This window comes from Leptopilina heterotoma, unplaced genomic scaffold (genome assembly GCF_015476425.1).
Source record: "Leptopilina heterotoma isolate Lh14 unplaced genomic scaffold, ASM1547642v1 Lhet_128, whole genome shotgun sequence".
NCBI lineage: Eukaryota > Metazoa > Arthropoda > Insecta > Hymenoptera > Figitidae > Leptopilina > Leptopilina heterotoma.
This window is the reverse complement of record NW_025110846.1, coordinates 328,990-348,755: the sequence shown is the minus strand read 5'-3', so window position 1 is coordinate 348,755 and position 19,766 is coordinate 328,990. Positions and strand designations below refer to the sequence as shown.

At 23.6% G+C, this 19,766-nt stretch overlaps 2 protein-coding genes across 4 annotated transcripts; one reads left to right on the top strand and one right to left on the bottom strand.

The window, feature by feature from the left end:
- Positions 1–2,347: 2,347 nt before the first annotated feature.
- LOC122512845 (tetratricopeptide repeat protein 39B-like) lies at positions 2,348–8,784 on the bottom strand. Its single transcript, XM_043628945.1, has 11 exons — positions 8,494–8,784; positions 7,733–7,783; positions 7,621–7,649; positions 7,073–7,253; positions 6,604–6,736; positions 5,608–5,740; positions 5,410–5,509; positions 5,091–5,156; positions 4,280–5,001; positions 3,908–4,141; positions 2,348–2,695 (listed from the first exon to the last, which is right to left on the bottom strand). The coding sequence occupies exons 2-11, from the start codon at positions 7,757–7,759 to the stop codon at positions 2,464–2,466; spliced, it is 1,857 nt and encodes a 618-aa protein (XP_043484880.1). The 5' UTR covers positions 7,760–7,783; positions 8,494–8,784; the 3' UTR covers positions 2,348–2,463.
- Positions 8,785–8,952: 168 nt separating this feature from the next.
- Positions 8,953–19,740, top strand: LOC122512846 (TBC1 domain family member 22B). Of its 3 annotated transcripts, none has more exons than XM_043628946.1 (8): positions 8,953–9,100; positions 9,794–9,958; positions 10,108–10,658; positions 16,598–16,728; positions 16,808–17,062; positions 17,149–17,398; positions 17,540–17,763; positions 19,189–19,740. In XM_043628946.1, the coding sequence occupies exons 2-8, from the start codon at positions 9,876–9,878 to the stop codon at positions 19,324–19,326; spliced, it is 1,632 nt and encodes a 543-aa protein (XP_043484881.1). In that variant the 5' UTR covers positions 8,953–9,100; positions 9,794–9,875; the 3' UTR covers positions 19,327–19,740. The 3 variants fall into 3 exon arrangements, with proteins under 3 accessions (XP_043484881.1, XP_043484882.1, XP_043484883.1); XM_043628947.1 differs by having other exon boundaries at positions 8,994–9,152; XM_043628948.1 differs by lacking the exon at positions 8,953–9,100 and adding an exon at positions 9,365–9,476.
- Positions 19,741–19,766: the final 26 nt, after the last annotated feature.

Below are 19,766 nucleotides of genomic sequence, written 5' to 3'. Positions count from 1 at the left end.
TCCACACGCTGACTGAATGCATTTTTTTTTGTGTTGGCAACAATGATTCATTGATTTTTTAAATTAAGAAATAATTAAAATATAAAATTAATTAAAAAATAATATTAATTACACCGATGACATTCAAAAAATTAACAAACAAACATAATAAATCACAAAATTAATATAAATCATTCATTGGACAATAATAAATGTAGTTAATAAATCCTCTTTTTATTATTTACATTTCCGTCGATTTCGAATTACATATTTTCAAAGAAATTTCCACACATCACTTGTCTCAAACAAGATAATTAATTACCTGAATTAATTAATTTTTCTCGCCGTATCAGAAAAAAACGTGTTAAACATGACATTAACTTTTTTTCTCTCCTACAAAAAGACATTTAACTCTATTATTTACCAATAAGCATATTAATTTCTAGATTAAATCCTTGTTTTGATTCTATTAATTATTTCCAATTTTCTGCTGTAAATTAACTACAAACAAAATTTTGCTCCAATTATTAACTACACATATTGTGTGTATAATATATTATATATAAATTAAAAATTGCTTTAACAGAAATACTATAAATTGCACATAAACCACGTGTGTTGTATATATTATATAATAATATAATAATTATTATAAACAATGAACATGATAAAGTTATTAAATAAATAATAAAAAACTAATTAACAATTCATTTTTATATATATTTACTACTGGAAAGCACTGCACACAAAAAACAAGAGTATAAATACTGGGCAGACTTTTAATAATGCCGTATATCATTAATAAGTTCTTCATTAAGAATTCAAATTAATTTATCCAAAAAAAACTTTTTCAAAATAAAAAAATTTTGTTTAAATTATAAATTTGTTGAAAATAATTAGAATTCTTAATCGATTACTTTTATCTAATCACCGGAAGTATATTACTTTTTTTTTCTTTTATATCTTAAATTATAAATACCCTTTTTTCGTATATTTTATTATAAAAAAAGCAAAGCTCATGTACCTGATAATGATTATCAAATTAATCGCAGATATAATCCACGATTTACTGTTGTAATTACATAGATTCGTTCTTCAAATGCTCAAGTCATTGTATTGCATCAACAGCCATAATATCAATTGTCACTAGAAATATTCTTACACTGAAAGAAATTATTCGATTCAAATAATTCCCTTTTGTCTAATGCCGAATTAATAATTACTTAAATCATTAACAATAATTAAAAAACCATTATTATTTTTTTTTCTATTTTTATTATTTTTTCTATTTTTATTTTTTTATATTTTTATTTTTCTATTTTTATTTTTTTATTTTTCTATTTTTATAAATAGAAATATTTATTAAATTCACATTTTTACTTTATTTTGTATCAAATAAGAAAGTAAAAATAAACGTAAAATAAGTAGCAAAAAAAAATCCACTAAATATCTCTCATTTGATAACTAAATTAATTCTATTTAGTCAGTTAACGAATTATTGGAAATTAATTTTTTTCAGTGTATTAATACTCTTTCTCGTAAATGCACAAAATAAAATGTTCATGTTATTATGTACAAACCTACAAAATTTATGTATACATTGGAAAGTACTTTGAAAAGATGTTACGTGTACGTTATTAGATTTCGATATTATTAAATGTTATGTACACAGTACAGTATTAGTTCATTTAAATAAATAGCCCTTGAAGAAAAACATTGAACTAATTAAACAATTTTACGCAAATTAATATTTCAGTGGAATTAAAAGGAAATAAAAATTTTTAATTAAATTTGTAATTTTCTTTGTAATTTACTACTCAATTCTTTGTTCGATTATTTTTCTTTCAATAAATTATAAATAAATTATAAATTGTATAAAAAATAAGAGGAATTATTACTAATTTAATTAAAAATTCGAATCAAACTGACTATTATAAATAAATTCTCAAGGACTATTTCTTTAATAATCTAAATACTGAACGTACAGGCATTGTATGCAACATGACTGTCAAACTAAATACACTTTTTGACAGTAAAGTTCGAGTATTTTCCACTTAATACTTCATATGCAGTAATAAAATTTAATACTCTGTTTTTCTTTTTCAAAAAGAATCATTCAAATCAGAAATAAAATATTTATAGAATTCAATAACGAAAAAAAAAATATAAAATACAACAATTCGAATGAACTGGAAGAAGATTATTGATACAAAATTAATAAATTTTAAATTAACAAATAAGTTAATTATAATAATTGATTAATTATAAATTAACAAAGAAGTTAATTATAATAATTAATAATTTATAAATTAACAAAGAAGTTAATCATAATAATTAATAAACTTTAAATTAACAAAAAAATTCGTCAATTGCAATAATTAAAAAATTAATATTCAAGTAGTTAATTTACAAACTTTAAGAAAAAAACTTAAAGAGTAAAAAAAAAAGAATTTTACGTAATAGGTGAGCACCTTAAATACGAAACTATGAATTGTTTAAAATTTTGTTTTTCAAAGATTTTGTGGAACTTGAATGTTTTAATTTAATATTACTGACATTAACTTCTTGCTTGGATTGACCAGTGAGATCGCCATTTAGATCCATTGCATAGACATTTGGTAATTTTGGTGTTGATAATTTACCTGTAAGATCCATTAATTCTGCGTGTATTCTAAAATGCAATCTTGACTCCAATGAATATCCAGTGTAATTTTTCCTGAAAAAAAATTGTTTTCTTTAGTTTATCTAATTTTGCTAATTTCTGTTTTTTAAATGTAAAACGCATTCTGAAAAAAGAGCAGGGCTCGAACCAGTGAAAGTATTTAAAAATACGGACTTTACGGACCAAAACTAAAAAAATTACTTAAAGATGACCGAGTGATAAAATCATTATCAACTCAATTATTATTTTCAAGAATTTTTAACAAAAAATTCTTCTTTAAATCGAATTATTCTTAATAATTTTCGAAAAAGTTCTTTGACAATTTTCAAATCCATTTGTTTACAATATTCAATTTTACGACATTTCAATTATTCGTAAATTCTTCAATTAAATATATATTAGAAAATAAAAAGTTCGAATAATATAAAAAAAATTCAATTAAACTGTTTAAAAAAAATTAATTTCAAAATTCCATTATTTCTAAAAATTCACGCTGAATTGCTTTTAATATTCAATTATTATCTAAAATTTTAACTGAAATTCATTTTTAAATCAATTTTAATTAGAAAATTCTATTAGAATTATTAATTCAATTATTTTAAAAACAGATAATATGCAAATAAATAATTTATTGAATAATTGAATGTTTTTTAAAATTCAATTCCCATAAAGAATTTTATCAACAAATTTTTTAATAATTGAATTCTTTCGACAAATTTTAATGAAATTTTTTAAAATAATTACATTTTTCGAGAAATTTGATTAAAATTGTATTAAAAGTAATTGAAATTCTGAGATGAGTTTTATTATTTGTGAAAATAATTGAATCCCTAAGAAGAATTTTATTGTTTTTTAAAAATTGCGTAGAATTATATTAAATATTTTTGAAATAATTGAATTTTTTTGGAAAATTTGATTAGAATAGTAGATATTGAAAATCATTAAATTGAGGAAAATTTTTGAAAATAATTAAAATTTTGCCAAGAATTTGAATATTTTTGAAAATAATTGTATTTCGGAAAAGAATTTTGTTTCTAAAGATAATTTTAAATTTTTACTAGAATTATTATTGGTAATTTGAAAATAATTGATTTTCTGCAATCATTTGTAATTTCTTTAAAACTCTCCAAACTTTATCGTACAATTTACGAACTTTTTGTCCTTCTTCAATCAATCTTTTTTTTCAATCTTTTCAATCTTTTCAATCAAATTGTAATAAACGATTACAATTTTCCAAGGGTACGAAAAAAATTAATTTATATTTACTTGGCATCTTCGAGGAGTGATATTGCATTTTGAATGTTTCCCTCGTCCCGAGCCAACAAAGCGAGTTCGACAGCTGCATAAGGAAGTAGGTAACTATCTTCTCTAATCTGCTTTTCCGATTGAATTACTTTCTTCAAACACTCCTCAGCTTGTAAAGGATGCTTCATTTGTCTCAAGCATGCTCCTTTCAATAATAAAATAAGTGCCTCATTGTCCATCTGGAATTCCGTTTTCCTGAAACAAAACACAATTTAATTTGCAATTATCTACAATAATTCTCCTTTTAACAGAAAATAAAATACTTGATTCAAAAATAAAGGATAAAAAAAATGTACCAGAATGAAAGAAAAATTACTAAAAAATAAAACGTACGGCGCATCCTTAAAGATCCGATCCTCCTCCTCGATGGTCTGATACATTTTCATAACGATATCCTGCCTCTTGCCAGCAACACGGAACAAATTCCAAACAAACATCAATTCATACATTGGCAAAACTAAATGTTTCTTTTGTGCAAAATAACGTTCAACTTTTTTAATAACAAACTTCTCCATTGGCAATGATTTCCCAGCAATTCGTTGCTTAAATGTCGGCGCTTGCATCAATAAACTATCAATTGAATGACGATCGTCATCTTTCGAGGCGTTCCTCATCATAATCATAATTGCCGCCTGTTGATAGAGATAAATAGTTCGTGACCAATTTGATTCCTTGACAAGTAATGTGGCGTATTTTAGAGATTGATCCCACTGTTGTTGCAACGAATGCGCCCACATTAATTCCCAAAAGCAAAGATGATGAAATTGTGGCCATAATTCTTGACTCTTCCACGACTTTATGTACCATTGTACGCAATCCTCCAAATTTCCACGAGCGAATTCGAGACGTGCTTTGAAAAACAAGAACCAAACGCCATTCGGATAGAGACTTAGCTCCTGTTCAAGAGCTTTTTCACACCAATTTAAATCGCCGTCGGTGTGACTCAATACAAAGGAGACAATTAAATGATAGGAGAGAAGATTCATCGCACACAATACTTGACGAATGCCCCTTCGATCATTGTAACCGGCGTGCAATTCCGATAAACCGTAATTCTGCAAAAAGAGAAAAAATTTGTATACTTACGATTTTCTAGAATTTTCCAAGAATATAATATTGAATAAAATGTAAATAAAATGTTTACCTTGTCGCCTGAAAAGCCAATGAACTCAAGTAATTTTATTATTCTTCCCGGCAGCAATGATATCATCTGAAAAGAAAATTTGATTTAATTTTTGAAAACAGAAAAGCAAACTAACAAAGACGAAAAAGTAACAGTTTAAAAAATTTACTCATAAGCAATAAATTTTCGGTAATGTTTATAATCTTTGGAAAAAAATACAGAGAATCAATTATTATTGCTAATAATTTGGAGCGGGTCACAAATAAATACTGAAAAAAAATATATAGAACTAAAAACATATTAACTAAAAAAGAATTTTAACAATAAATATTTTTCATACCAAATTAAACGATCCAAGGCCCATTTGAACGCCACTCTCGAAATGTGCTTTCTGCGCTTCATTTTCCCATTTGCGTGTTTTCAAAATCAATGCACATTCCCTAAAAATGGAAAATTATAATAAATCATCTTTTGTTATATAGAGTAAAAATATTGAAAATTTGTGTTAAGCATATCAAAAGCAAGTTGCGCGATATACTTGTAAGAAAGAAAACAGGTTCGAATTTTCAATCCAGCCTTGACAAAGCTGACCAGTGTTTCGTCCTCCACAAATGTAAGCATCGACTTCAAGAGGAGTGATTCTGCATAGCACAGTTCCGCATGCACTTCCTCTGTAATAGTAATTTTAATGTCATTCCCTGCATGCACTACAACCTACATTATTATTTCGATAATTCACCAAATTACGAATTTTAGACAAAAAAATACAAAATAATTCTTTAATTACTCAGTGACAAAGTGAAAAAATGTTTCAATAAAAAAATGGACCAAAAAAATGTATCAATAAAAAAATGGACCAATAAAAAAAATGATTAATAAAAAAATGTATCAATAAAAAAAAAGATTAATAAAAAAAAATTATCAATAAAAAAGTTATCAATTAAAAAAATACAAAAAAAATTTATCAATTAAAAAAATGCAAAAAAATTTATCAACAGCAAAGTAATTTAACAATAAAATTATAAAATATTCCGTAATTAAAAAAATTACAAAATAACAAAATTTGCAAAAAAAATTACCCAAGAGAATTACAATTTACTAAAGTTTCACATGCCATTTACTATAAATTGTTAAACAAATAGTAATTAACAAGATAACGTCAATTTTTCTTCTACGAAAACAGTCGCTATATTTTTTTTTATCACTAAAAGAAGTATAAATATAACTACAAAACAATTAATACGATAAAAATGTGAATAAATTGAGATACAGTTTTTAAATTGTAATAATGGTTTTTTTTTCTGTTTTGCTGTCGTTTTTATAATTATTTATGTCTTAGAGATTTAGCACAAACAGAGTATGATAAATTTTTCAATAAATACCATTATTTTTGTTAATGCGATAAATATATTACTTGTTTTATCTGACAATTGTTATTAGTCACTTTATAAAAAGTTTTGTCGCATGCGAATAAAAAGCATCTAAGCTGCAAAAATTAATATTTTTTGTCTGTATAATTTTTTTTATACATTACCAAGTGTATAGGAATCGTAATTCGTTCTCTTCACCATTTTTCCAATATTCTGTGTAAGACTAGAATGTCTGCGTTGTCGTGAACAAACGGCTATGCATTGTTTTAATGATTCTGATGCTTTTTCGATGTATTTCTGAATTGAAAAAAATGTATTTTAAATGTAAAACGTGATCCTCAAGTTTTTAAGGTTCAAATGAACGAAATATTTGTTATTTAAAAATATTTTCATAAATTACCGATTACAGGAAAAATTAAAAAAATTTAATTTTACCTTTAGAAACTTTTAGATTAATTTTTATCGATAACAAAATTATTATAAAAAAATTTTAATTTGAAGAAGGAAAAAATAAATTTTAAAATAAATTAAAACTTAATTTTGAAACGTTAATTTAAATTGTTCAATTTTTCTTTTTTTTGAATAATTCAATGTAATAATAGTTTTGATAACAATTTAATAAAATTTACTTACGTGCTCGAACGTGAGTATTGCCTCCAAAAATGCAAAGACACTGTTTCCTAATGCGTGATACATACTACTATTGGCCCATGGTTCCATAATTTTTTTTGCCTTCTCAAAATCATTATTGAAAAAGTAATGAATAGCTTGTTTTGATTCCATTAACGCAGTCTCCAAATCCATGGAAGTAAGTCTAGAAAAATGCAGAAAAAAATTAATAAATTCCAACTATTTGTAAATATTACTGGAACTAATACTAAATAATGTTTAATTAATATTTCATTTTAATATTAAAAATAATTATTAAAACCAAAATATTACAAAATAAATATTCAAAAGAGAAAATATATATAATAATTTTCTACTATTTAGAAAAATTATTTGCAAAAAGGAGAAATAAATTACTCATTAAAAATCAAATTAGATTTCACAAGAAAAAAAAAGTAATTTAGAAGTTAATAAGTCACATTAAACAAAAATACTTGAATAATACATAACAATTACGAGAATGATTGATGATAAGGTTGTTTAATCACATAATCAAAAAGAAAAATACATACTGCGGTAAATTTTCCTGAGCATCTTGGAACTGAAATATAAAATACAAAATTGTAGAATAAAAAAAATTTTCGTTATTCTTAAGCAAAAATTCTTTTATAACTTTTCACTCACTTCATCTTCACCTTCCACATCCGACATGTTTCAAAAGTCAATAATGAAAATCTAAAAAAAAAAAATCAAGATAAATAATCGTGATGATATACATAACTATCTCATTATGAAATCAAAGATCAAAGATTATTTTCTGAAATTCGTAAAAATTCACATAAATCTAAGTGTAAATATTAGTAAATAAAAATAGTGCTCTGGTGAAATTCTTGAAAATCAAAACTGTACATATATTTTACAACAGTTAGACTGTAATTACAGATAGGAAATAGAAGCAATGTTTATTGCGATTTATTATTTAAAAATTTTATTATAATTATAAGTCAAGTTCCTCGTAAACTTTCGATAGTTAAGTTAAAATAAAAATAAAGACTAGAAAGAGTATAGTTAAGTAGACCACACGATAATGGAAAATATAATTAAGTTAGTTCAGCTTTCTGAAGAAAGGAAGACCTAGTTTTTTGTCTGCAAATCTATGATTTGAAAAAGAAAATTAAACCATATTTCACATATACAAAAGAAAAATGTTTCAGAATAATTTATATTCTGTTTGTAGGAAATTAATTTTGTAAATAAAAAATGACTAGAAAAAATCAATTAAAAATAAAATGTTATAAGTATAGAAAATATGACTCATAGCTGGCAATTTGTGCGAACACTACGAAGGAAAATACAAGAAAATGTTTCACTGTAATTCTGAACATTTCCAAATTTTCAAATTTAAAATTTCTTAATATTCTAATATATTATTTAATTCTACATACCTATTGTCATGAATTATTATCCCCAATAATTAGGTAAAACTATACATATACACTAAACGTTATCACTAAATGCTTCTTTTAGAAATTGATGAAATTGACTATATTATACTTTTATATCAATAAAGACTATAAAAATATATCATTGGAAAACTATTTTCACTAATGAATAAATAAATCATATAAGTATACACAAGTAAATAATAACAAATAGTGAAGGTGTTTTTATGGAATTTGCCATTTGTATCCACTGATGACAGATTAGGATGTTGTATAAATATAGGTTAAAGGTAGGATTACACCTATTGTTGCTTGCATGAAAAGCAAGGCTGGGAAACTACATTCTTGATGATTGATGTCCTTTTTACACAGTGAACGCCACTTAAATGATCTAAAGCCCCGTTCACAATGCTTAAATAACATAGTAGAAATTAAGTTTACCGACTTCTTTTTTGTTCTATCGGTAACACTAACGGTAAAATCTACTTTGTTAACTAATTGTCACACGTCTGCTACTATCACTACCACAATTTCTATTTATAAAAGCTGTTATTAATTGTCAAATTGTCACGTCTGTTTGTTACCAATTTTACAAGAAATTAGATGACTGGTAAATATATTTACAATAACAATCACTGTGTTTTCAAATTTTGGAGAAAACGGTAAAAATACACTTTAATTAAATAATAATTAATCTCTATTTCTAATTAATATTAGTAAATTTAGTCTGTATAATATTAAATTCAAAATAATATTGCTGGATTTTATTTTTAAATCGTTTCGTTATTTTACTGTAAAGAGATGCGTGGTATGTCAATGTATTTAATTTCCTTATTCATTTACTTATATGAAAAACATAACCTCAATGACATGTAATTAAATGCACGAAATGCCCTGTGGGTCACTGTATTTCATTCTTATCATGGCTCATATACTTGATTATTACGTTTAAAAATTAATCTTCACTTCTCAACTGCTATAAAAATGTATTTATAAATTTTTTATTGACAAAAAATATACATACATTTTAAAGAATAAGGATTTTTCAATAATTTTGCTTTGTTTAAAGTTCTTTTTATGACGTGTTTATATTAGCTGATAATGAAATAATAACGTATTACTTTTTATAACACTTATGCACATTTTACAATCCACTTGTTTTTTTAGTTTTCATTTTTCTCCAAAAGATACAGTAATTCTTATCTGAATATTTGTAAATTTCATTTTAGAAATGATATTTTTTATTTCCTAATATTTAAATATTTGTAAATATTTTTTACACTAATAAGTTTTTATTTATTAGATTTCAATGATGTGAAACAAATGCAACGAATTTTTAAAATTCAGTCGACATGCGTTAACTGATTGTGATATTAGAAAAAGAAATGGAAAATCAAAATCGCCTTCATCAAACTCACCAAAGTTATCAGTCGTTTTGGAAGAAGAATAATCGAGCTATTCCAGGCAGGTTCGTAATATTTCCTTTCTCCTTTAGGGTAGAATTTATAATTTCTCTGGATCTTTTTTTAATTTAAAGTTTGGATTTTTAATTTGAATTTTTTATTTTTAATTTGAAACTTAACAATTTCTCGCTTTCTATTTTCATTTAATTTCCAGGCCTAGTCCAAAACAAGACGCGAAACATGGTAAAGGAAATGCTGCAGGATTAAATTATGCAAGTAATTTAGGAGGTTCTGGTGGGGCGACTGGCAGTGGTAGTGCCTCAAGTTCGACGTCATTTCAAGATTTTCAATCGAGTGTCGATGACGCTTGGGATTCGGGTGACGATGAATTTTGTACTGTTTCAGACGTGAGAATATCAAAGAGAGTGAGTAAATCAGCGGCGTTAAGTGTCATTAATAGTCACAGATCTGCCACAACATGTATAGAATCACAAACAAATTTAAAAGAACATCGTCCAAGGGAAATAATTCCCGAAGAAAAGAAAGTCGAGGCTCTTCAAAGATTGGCCGTTCAACCGTTACAATTAAGAAATGCAAATTTAGGAACTGCCGTTATTAATCGCCAAAATCCACATAATTTGGAGCAAATAGCAGTTAAGTCTAGTATTTCGCCACATCATAAACATTCACAATTTCCAGGAAGACCACAGCCATTAAAACAGGCAAATGCCACGAGTAAATTTTATATAGCGTCCAAAGATCAAGGTAAGATTCTAAAATCAACTTTTTCAAAATTCTAAACTAAATCGGGGTTGCCACAAGTCAGGAAATTCAGGGAAAAATCAGGGAAATCTGAGAAAGTCAGGAATTTTTAGTAAAAGTACAGGAAAAAATAGAATTTTTAAATTTCATAACAAAACTCTCAATTTTAAATGAATTTAATTAGAAATTTTAAAGAACTTAGCTTTTTTTAAATTTTAATAATTCAAATTCTTCTGAAATTAGTTACATTTTTTAATACATATTTAATTAATTATTAAAAATTATGGATCTATAGAAGAATTTTAGTTAAAAACTAGAAAGAAATTGAATTTTGAAGAAGTTATAAATATAATTGCAGAAATTCAATTATGTTAAAGAGTTATTAAAAATTCTTGTCAAAATTTTAAGTATCTTTATAAATAATAAAATTCTTCTCTAAAATCCAATTATTTTCAAAAATTTTAATAAAATTCTTGGGAAAATCTTAATTATTTTCAAAAATTTTCCTCAATTCAATGATTTTAAACATCTATTTTAATAAAATTTCCCAAAAGAATTCAATTATTTAAAAAAGTACTATAACAAAATTCTTTGCAAAATTCAATTATTTTCATAAATAACAATATTCATCACAAGAATTCAATTATTTTTAAAAGTAATAAAATTCTTCAGAAAAATTCAATTATTTTCAAAAAATTTTTTTAAATTCTATACTCAAGACTTTAATTATATTTATAAATAGCAAAACTGTTCTTCAAAATTCAATAAAAATTTTAATAAATTTCTTGTCAAAATTTCAATTATTTTCAAATTTTTTTTTTAAATTCTAGTCAAGATTTCAATTATCTTTATAAATAAAAAATTTATTTTCAATATCTACTATTTTACTATAATTTCTCGACAGAATTCAGTTATTAAAAAAAAATTGATGGAATTGTGATAAAACATTTAATTATTTTCATAAATAATTTAAAATTTCACAGAAATTCAATTATTTAAAAAAGAATATACAATGTTTTCGAAAAAATCAATTATTTAAGAAAATGTTATAAAATTTTTCTAAAGAATTCAATTACTATGATAAATATCAAAATTCTTCCCACAAATTCAATTACTTTTAAAATTTTAAAAAAAATTCTTTGCAAAATTTAATTATTTGCATAAATAACAATATTAATCACGAAAATAAAATTATTTTCAAGAGTTCGAAAATTCTTTTCAGAAATTTAAAAAAAAATTCTCGTCATGATTTTTTTTTCTTTATCTTTATAAAATCTTCGCTGAAATTCAATTATTTTAAAATTATCTACTAAAATTGTACGCAAACAAATTTCTTTTTTATAAATATTAAAAATATTCCAGATTTCAATTATTTACAAATTTTTTATAAATTTTCTTACAATAATTCAATTATTTTTATAAATAATAAAACTGTTCTCAGTAATTTAATTATTTTCATAAATAATAAAACTTATTGCAGAATTTGAATTATTTTTGATACAATTTTAATCGAATTCCTTGAAAAATGTGATTATTCTTGAAACTTTTATTAAAATTCGTCAAAAGAATCCAATTATTTAAAAAAATGTTGATAAAATTTTTTATGCGAATTCAATTTTAACAAAAATTCAATTATTCAATAAGTTATTTATTTTTGAATTTAAATAATTAAATTTTCGTAGAATTTTCTAATAAAAATTGATTTAAAAATGAATTTCCGAATAATCAATTTATTATTTATTAAAATAATTGAATTCTTGCAACGAATTTTATTACATTTGTTTTTAAATAATTGAATTCTTTTGAGAACTTTTACTGCTTGTAAAGTAATTAAATTATTGCTAAGGATTTTTGTAAATAATTAAATTTTTTTCAAAAAATTTTATGATAATCAAAATTAAAAATAATACATTATAATACATTATAATAATCGTAAGTTTCCTTTCCGTTAACAAATTATCTGCATTCATTTGTTTGTTTTGAAAATTAAATTTTGTGGGTTAAGTATTGGCATTTCTTATATATTTTTTAATGTCAAACTTTTTAATGTGGAAAATACTTTACTTATTAAATTGTCTTGACTCTTTGGTAAAAAATCTAAAATTATCGAAAATTATCAAAAATTCAAAAATCCGGATTTCTTAAAATTCAACATTTTTTCCTCTCTTTTATGGGATTTACCTTCATTATTTTTGTGCTTTTGGAAAATACTTTACTTATTTAATAGTCTCGACTGTTTGGAAAAAAATCTAAAATTATCAAAAGTTCGAAAAAATTCAAAAATCCGATTTTCTTAAAATTCAACATTTTTTCTTCTCTTTTATGGGATTTAGCTTCATTTTTTTTGTGCTTTTGGAAAATACTTTACTTATTTAATAGTCTCGACTCTTTGGTAAAAAATCTTAAATTATCAAAAATTCGAAAAATTCAAAAATCCGATTTTCTTAAAATTCAACATTTTTTCCTCTCTTTTATGGGATTTAGCTTGATTATTTTTGTGTTTTTGGAAAATACATTACTTATTAAATTGTCTGGATTCTTTGGTAAAAAATCAAAATTATCGAAAATTATCAAAAATTCAAAAATCCGATTTTCTTAAAATTCAACATTTTTTCTTCTCTTTTATGGGATTAAGCTTCATTATTTTTGTGCTTTTAGAAAATACTTTACTTATTAAATTGTCTTGACTCTTTGGTAAAAAATCTAAAATTATCGAAAATTATCAAAAATTCAAAAATCCGAATTTCTTAAAATTCAACATTTTTTCCTCTCTTTTATGGGATTTACCTTCATTATTTTTGTGCTTTTGGAAAATACTTTACTTATTTAATAGTCTCGACTGTTTGGAAAAAAATCTAAAATTATCAAAAGTTCGAAAAAATTCAAAAATCCGTTTTTCTTAAAATTCAACATTTTTTCCTCTCTTTTATGGGATTTAGCTTCATTATTTTTGTGCTTTTGGAAAATACTTTACTTATTAAATTGTCTCGACTCTTTGGTAAAAAATCTAAAATTATCAAAAATTCGAAAAATTCAAAAATCCAATTTTCTTAAAATTCAACATTTTTTCCTCTCTTTTATGGGATTTAGCTTCATTATTTTTGTGCTTTTGGAAAATACATTACTTATTAAATTGTCTCGACTCGTTGGTAAAAAATCTAAAATTATCAAAAATTCGAAAAAATTCAAAAATCCGATTTTCTTAAAATTCAACATCTTTTCTTCTCTTATATGGGATTTAGCTTTCTTTTTTTTTGTGCTTTTGGAAAATACTTTTATTATTTAATAGTCTTGACTCTTTGGTAAAAAATCTTAAATTATCAAAAATTCGAAAAATTCAAAAATCCGATTTTCTTAAAATTCAACATTTTTTCCTCTCTTTTATGGGATTTAGCTTTATTATTTTTGTGCTTTTGGAAAATACTTTACTTATTTAATAGTCTCGACTCTTTGGAAAAAAATCTAAAATTATCGAAAATTATCAAAAATTCAAAAATCCGGATTTCTTAAAATTCAACATTTTTTCCTCTCTTTTATGGGATTTACCTTCATTATTTTTGTGCTTTTGGAAAATACTTTACTTATTTAATAGTCTCGACTGTTTGGAAAAAAATCTAAAATTATCAAAAGTTCGAAAAAATTCAAAAATCCGTTTTTCTTAAAATTCAACATTTTTTCCTCTCTTTTATGGGATTTAGCTTCATTATTTTTGTGCTTTTGGAAAATACTTTACTTATTAAATTGTCTCGACTCTTTGGTAAAAAATCTAAAATTATCAAAAATTCGAAAAATTCAAAAATCCAATTTTCTTAAAATTCAACATTTTTTCCTCTCTTTTATGGGATTTAGCTTCATTATTTTTGTGCTTTTGGAAAATACATTACTTATTAAATTGTCTCGACTCGTTGGTAAAAAATCTAAAATTATCAAAAATTCGAAAAAATTCAAAAATCCGATTTTCTTAAAATTCAACATCTTTTCTTCTCTTTTATGGGATTTAGCTTTCTTTTTTTTTGTGCTTTTGGAAAATACTTTTATTATTTAATAGTCTTGACTCTTTGGTAAAAAATCTTAAATTATCAAAAATTCGAAAAATTCAAAAATCCGATTTTCTTAAAATTCAACATTTTTTCTTCTCTTTTATGGGATTTAGCTTTATTATTTTTGTGCTTTTGGAAAATACTTTACTTATTTAATAGTCTCGACTCTTTGGAAAAAAATCTAAAATTATCGAAAATTATCAAAAATTCAAAAATCCGGATTTCTTAAAATTCAACATTTTTTCCTCTCTTTTATGGGATTTACCTTCATTATTTTTGTGCTTTTGGAAAATACTTTACTTATTTAATAGTCTCGACTGTTTGGAAAAAAATCTAAAATTATCAAAAGTTCGAAAAAATTCAAAAATCCGATTTTCTTAAAATTCAACATTTTTTCTTCTCTTTTATGGGATTTAGCTTCATTTTTTTTGTGCTTTTGGAAAATACTTTACTTATTTAATAGTCTCGACTCTTTGGTAAAAAATCTTAAATTATCAAAAATTCGAAAAATTCAAAAATCCGATTTTCTTAAAATTCAACATTTTTTCCTCTCTTTTATGGGATTTAGCTTGATTATTTTTGTGTTTTTGGAAAATACATTACTTATTAAATTGTCTGGACTCTTTGGTAAAAAATCAAAATTATCGAAAATTATCAAAAATTCAAAAATCCGATTTTCTTAAAATTCAACATTTTTTCTTCTCTTTTATGGGATTAAGCTTCATTATTTTTGTGCTTTTAGAAAATACTTTACTTATTAAATTGTCTTGACTCTTTGGTAAAAAATCTAAAATTATCGAAAATTATCAAAAATTCAAAAATCCGAATTTCTTAAAATTCAACATTTTTTCCTCTCTTTTATGGGATTTACCTTCATTATTTTTGTGCTTTTGGAAAATACTTTACTTATTTAATAGTCTCGACTGTTTGGAAAAAAATCTAAAATTATCAAAAGTTCGAAAAAATTCAAAAATCCGTTTTTCTTAAAATTCAACATTTTTTCCTCTCTTTTATGGGATTTAGCTTCATTATTTTTGTGCTTTTGGAAAATACATTACTTATTAAATTGTCTCGACTCGTTGGTAAAAAATCTAAAATTATCAAAAATTCGAAAAAATTCAAAAATCCGATTTTCTTAAAATTCAACATCTTTTCTTCTCTTTTATGGGATTTAGCTTTCTTTTTTTTTGTGCTTTTGGAAAATACTTTTATTATTTAATAGTCTTGACTCTTTGGTAAAAAATCTTAAATTATCAAAAATTCGAAAAATTCAAAAATCCGATTTTCTTAAAATTCAACATTTTTTCCTCTCTTTTATGGGATTTAGCTTTATTATTTTTGTGCTTTTGGAAAATACTTTACTTATTTAATAGTCTCGACTCTTTGGAAAAAAATCTAAAATTATCAAAAATTCGAAAAAATTCAAAAATCCGTTTTTCTTAAAATTCAACATTTTTTCCTCTCTTTTATGGGATTTAGCTTTATTATTTTTGTGCTTTTGGAAAATACTTTACTTATTATATTGTCTCGACTCTTTGGTAAAAAATCTTAAATTATCAAAAATTCGAAAAATTCAAAAATCCGATTTTCTTAAAATTCAACATTTTTTCCTCTCTTTTATGGGATTTAGCTTCATTATTTTTGTGCTTTTGGAAAATACTTTACTTGTTAAATTGTCTCGACTCTTTGGTAAAAAATCTAAAATTATCAAAAATTCGAAAAAGTTCAAAAATCCGATTTTCTTAAAATTCAACATTTTTTCCTCTCTTTTAATTTTTATTTAATAAAATTAAATATTTGTGTCAACCCTGTAAATAAAACTTCAGTGCAATAATTTTTTTTTAAATTTAAAAATTCCTCTTATAAATTTATGCAATTTTTCTCCATTTACTATATTTTTAGATGGTGAAAGTAAAATAGATAAATTCCAATCGTTATTGGAATCGTCGTTACTTAATTTAAACGAATTACGAGAACTCTCTTGGTCTGGTATACCTGCCAAATTACGATCTGTAACATGGAGACTGCTTTCTGTAAGTTTAAAAAAAAATAGAGACAAGATGACATATTTTTTAAATTGATTGAAAAAATTTAAATGAAATAATATGTTAGGAGTATCTTCCGACAAATTTGGAACGGAGACAACAGGTACTGGAACGAAAACGTATGGATTATTGGAGTTTAGTTAAACAATATTATGATGTTGAAAGAGATGAAGGATTTCAAGATACATATCGACAAATACATATTGATATTCCAAGAATGTCACCACTTATCTCACTTTTTCAACAAACATCTGTCCAAATGATATTTGAAAGAATTCTTTATATATGGGCTATAAGACATCCGGCTTCTGGATATGTACAGGTAATTTATTGAACAAAATTTTCTATTTCTCTACCAATAATAACTGAGAAATTTTAATAATAAATTTTCAAAATTATTTTCTAAAGGGTATGAATGACTTGGTGACTCCGTTCTTTCTTGTATTCCTTCAAGAAGCAGTACCAAGATCTGCATGGCATGATCTTGAAAATTACGTCGTAGAATCTCTGCCTAAAGATAAGCGTGATATTATAGAAGCCGATAGTTTTTGGTGCTTGTCGAAATTTTTAGACGGCATTCAAGACAATTACATCTTTGCTCAATTAGGAATTCAGCACAAAGTTAATCAATTAAAAGAATTGATACAAAGAATCGATGGTAATTAATTTACTGTTTCATTAAATTTTTTCAACTTTTAATTTTTGTTTAAACGTTTAATAATCAAATTTAGTTTTAAACAATTTATTCATTAGAATAATAATTATTAATTGGACAAAATCTTTTGAAAAATGATTTTAGCTCCACTACATCAGCATTTACATCAACACGGAGTGGATTATTTGCAATTTTCATTTCGTTGGATGAATAATTTATTAACAAGAGAAATTCCTCTACATTGTACAATTCGTCTCTGGGATACCTATCTGGCAGAATCTGATCGTTTTGCTTCTTTTCAACTTTATGTTTGTGCAGCTTTTCTATTAAGATGGAGGCGACATCTCCTTCTTCAACCAGACTTTCAAGTAAATATATATTTTTAAAATATTAATATTCTGTTGATATACGATTTTCGGTTTTAATTGTTTTTTTTATAATTTAACGCGACAAAATTCTTTAAGAACAATCATAAAATTATTATTCACAAATTATTTAATGAATAATTTTATTAAATATTTCAAAATTAATTGGATTTTAAAAGAGTTTCCTTAACAATTTTCATAAATAGATGAACTTCAAAAGGTTTTAATTTGAAATTTTTTAAATTTCAATTTTTAATGATAAATCATTTTAAAGATCTTAGATTTTTGAAAAATTTTAATAATTCAAACTATTCTGAAATTCGTTTTCTTCAATATTATATTTAATAAATTATTAAAAATTAAGCCTATAAAAGAATTTTAGTTAAAAACTAGAAAAAAATTGAATTTTGGAGAAGTTACAAATGATTGCACAAATTCAATTATTTTCAAAAGTAATCAAATTCTTCTCAAAAATTAAATTATTTTCAGAAATATAATTTAAAATTTCACAGAAATTCAAATGATTAAAAAAGAATTGACAATATTTTCGAAAAAATCAATTATTTAAGAAAATGTTATAAAATTCTTTTGAAGAATTCAATTACTTTGATAAATGTCAAAATTCTTTCCTGAAATTCAATTATTTTCAAAAATTTTCCTCAATTTAATTATTTTCAATATCTACTATTTTAATAAAATTTTCCAAAAGAATACAGATATTAAAAAAAATTGATAAAATTGTGTGCAAACATTCAATTATTTTCATAAATTTTAATAAAATTCTTTGAAAAATTCAATTATTTTCAAAAATTTTCCTCAATTTAATGATTTTCAATAACTACTTTTTTAATAAAATTTTTCAAAAGAATTCAATTATTTTTTGTATTTAAATAATTGAATTCTCGTAGATTTTTCTAATAAAAATTGATATAAAAATGAATTTTAGGTAAAATTTTAGATAATAATTGAAAATTTAAAGCATTATAGCGTAAATTTTAGAAATAATTGAATTCTGAAAAGATTTCAAATTAAAATCTTTGAAAATGGTAATTTTTCATACTCTTAACTAAAAATTCTGCAGAATTAATTTTTTTTTAAAGTTTAATTGAATTTTTTCTGAAATTATTTGAAGTTTTTATTTTCTAACAATATATTTAATTGAAGAATTTCCAAATAATCGAAATTTTGTAGAATTGAATTGTAAATAAATGGATTTGAAAACTCTCAAAGAACTTTTTATAAATAATTGATTTAAAGAAGAATTTTAGTTAAAAATTCTAGAAAATAATAATTGAATTGAAATGATGAAAATAATTTTGATTAACTAGAATATAAAACATGAAGAAATCGAAGACTCGGAGTAATCGCTTTCTTCTTGTTTTATTAAAAATAAGTTCTCAATTAATTATTTTTTTGTTTTCGTTTCAGGGACTAATGTTAATGCTTCAAAATCTGCCAACACAAAATTGGACAGATTCGGAAATTGGAGTTTTGGTTGCGGAAGCCTACAAATTAAAGTTCACATTTGCTGATGCCCCCAATCACCTGCAAAGTGATTCAAGGTGACCATATTTCTCTGCAGTTGGTTAATTGTTGACATTTTTAATATTGTTATAACATTTTTAAAGTCTTTTTAAGTAAAAAAAAAAAAAGAAAACTTGTATTCATTTGTTCTCTTTTTCTTGTGTAAGATATATTTTTTAAAAGATCGATTTATATACAATGAATTTTTGGAACTTTATACGAATGATGGGAGTTCCATTTTTTAATGAAAGAAAGAATGAAATCAATGTAATTCAAATTATAAATTTGAAAAAGAACATTTTTTATGTCTAATTTTTTTTTATTTTTTTTTTGCTTCCGAAATGTGAGTTCAGTGTCGACTAATATTATTGTACAAGTAATCGTACTCGTTTGTAAACTAAAAACACTGGCCAATGTTAACTCTTACGTATTATTAAAAACATAAACATCTCTGAATTTGAATCTTTGTTTTTTCAACCAGC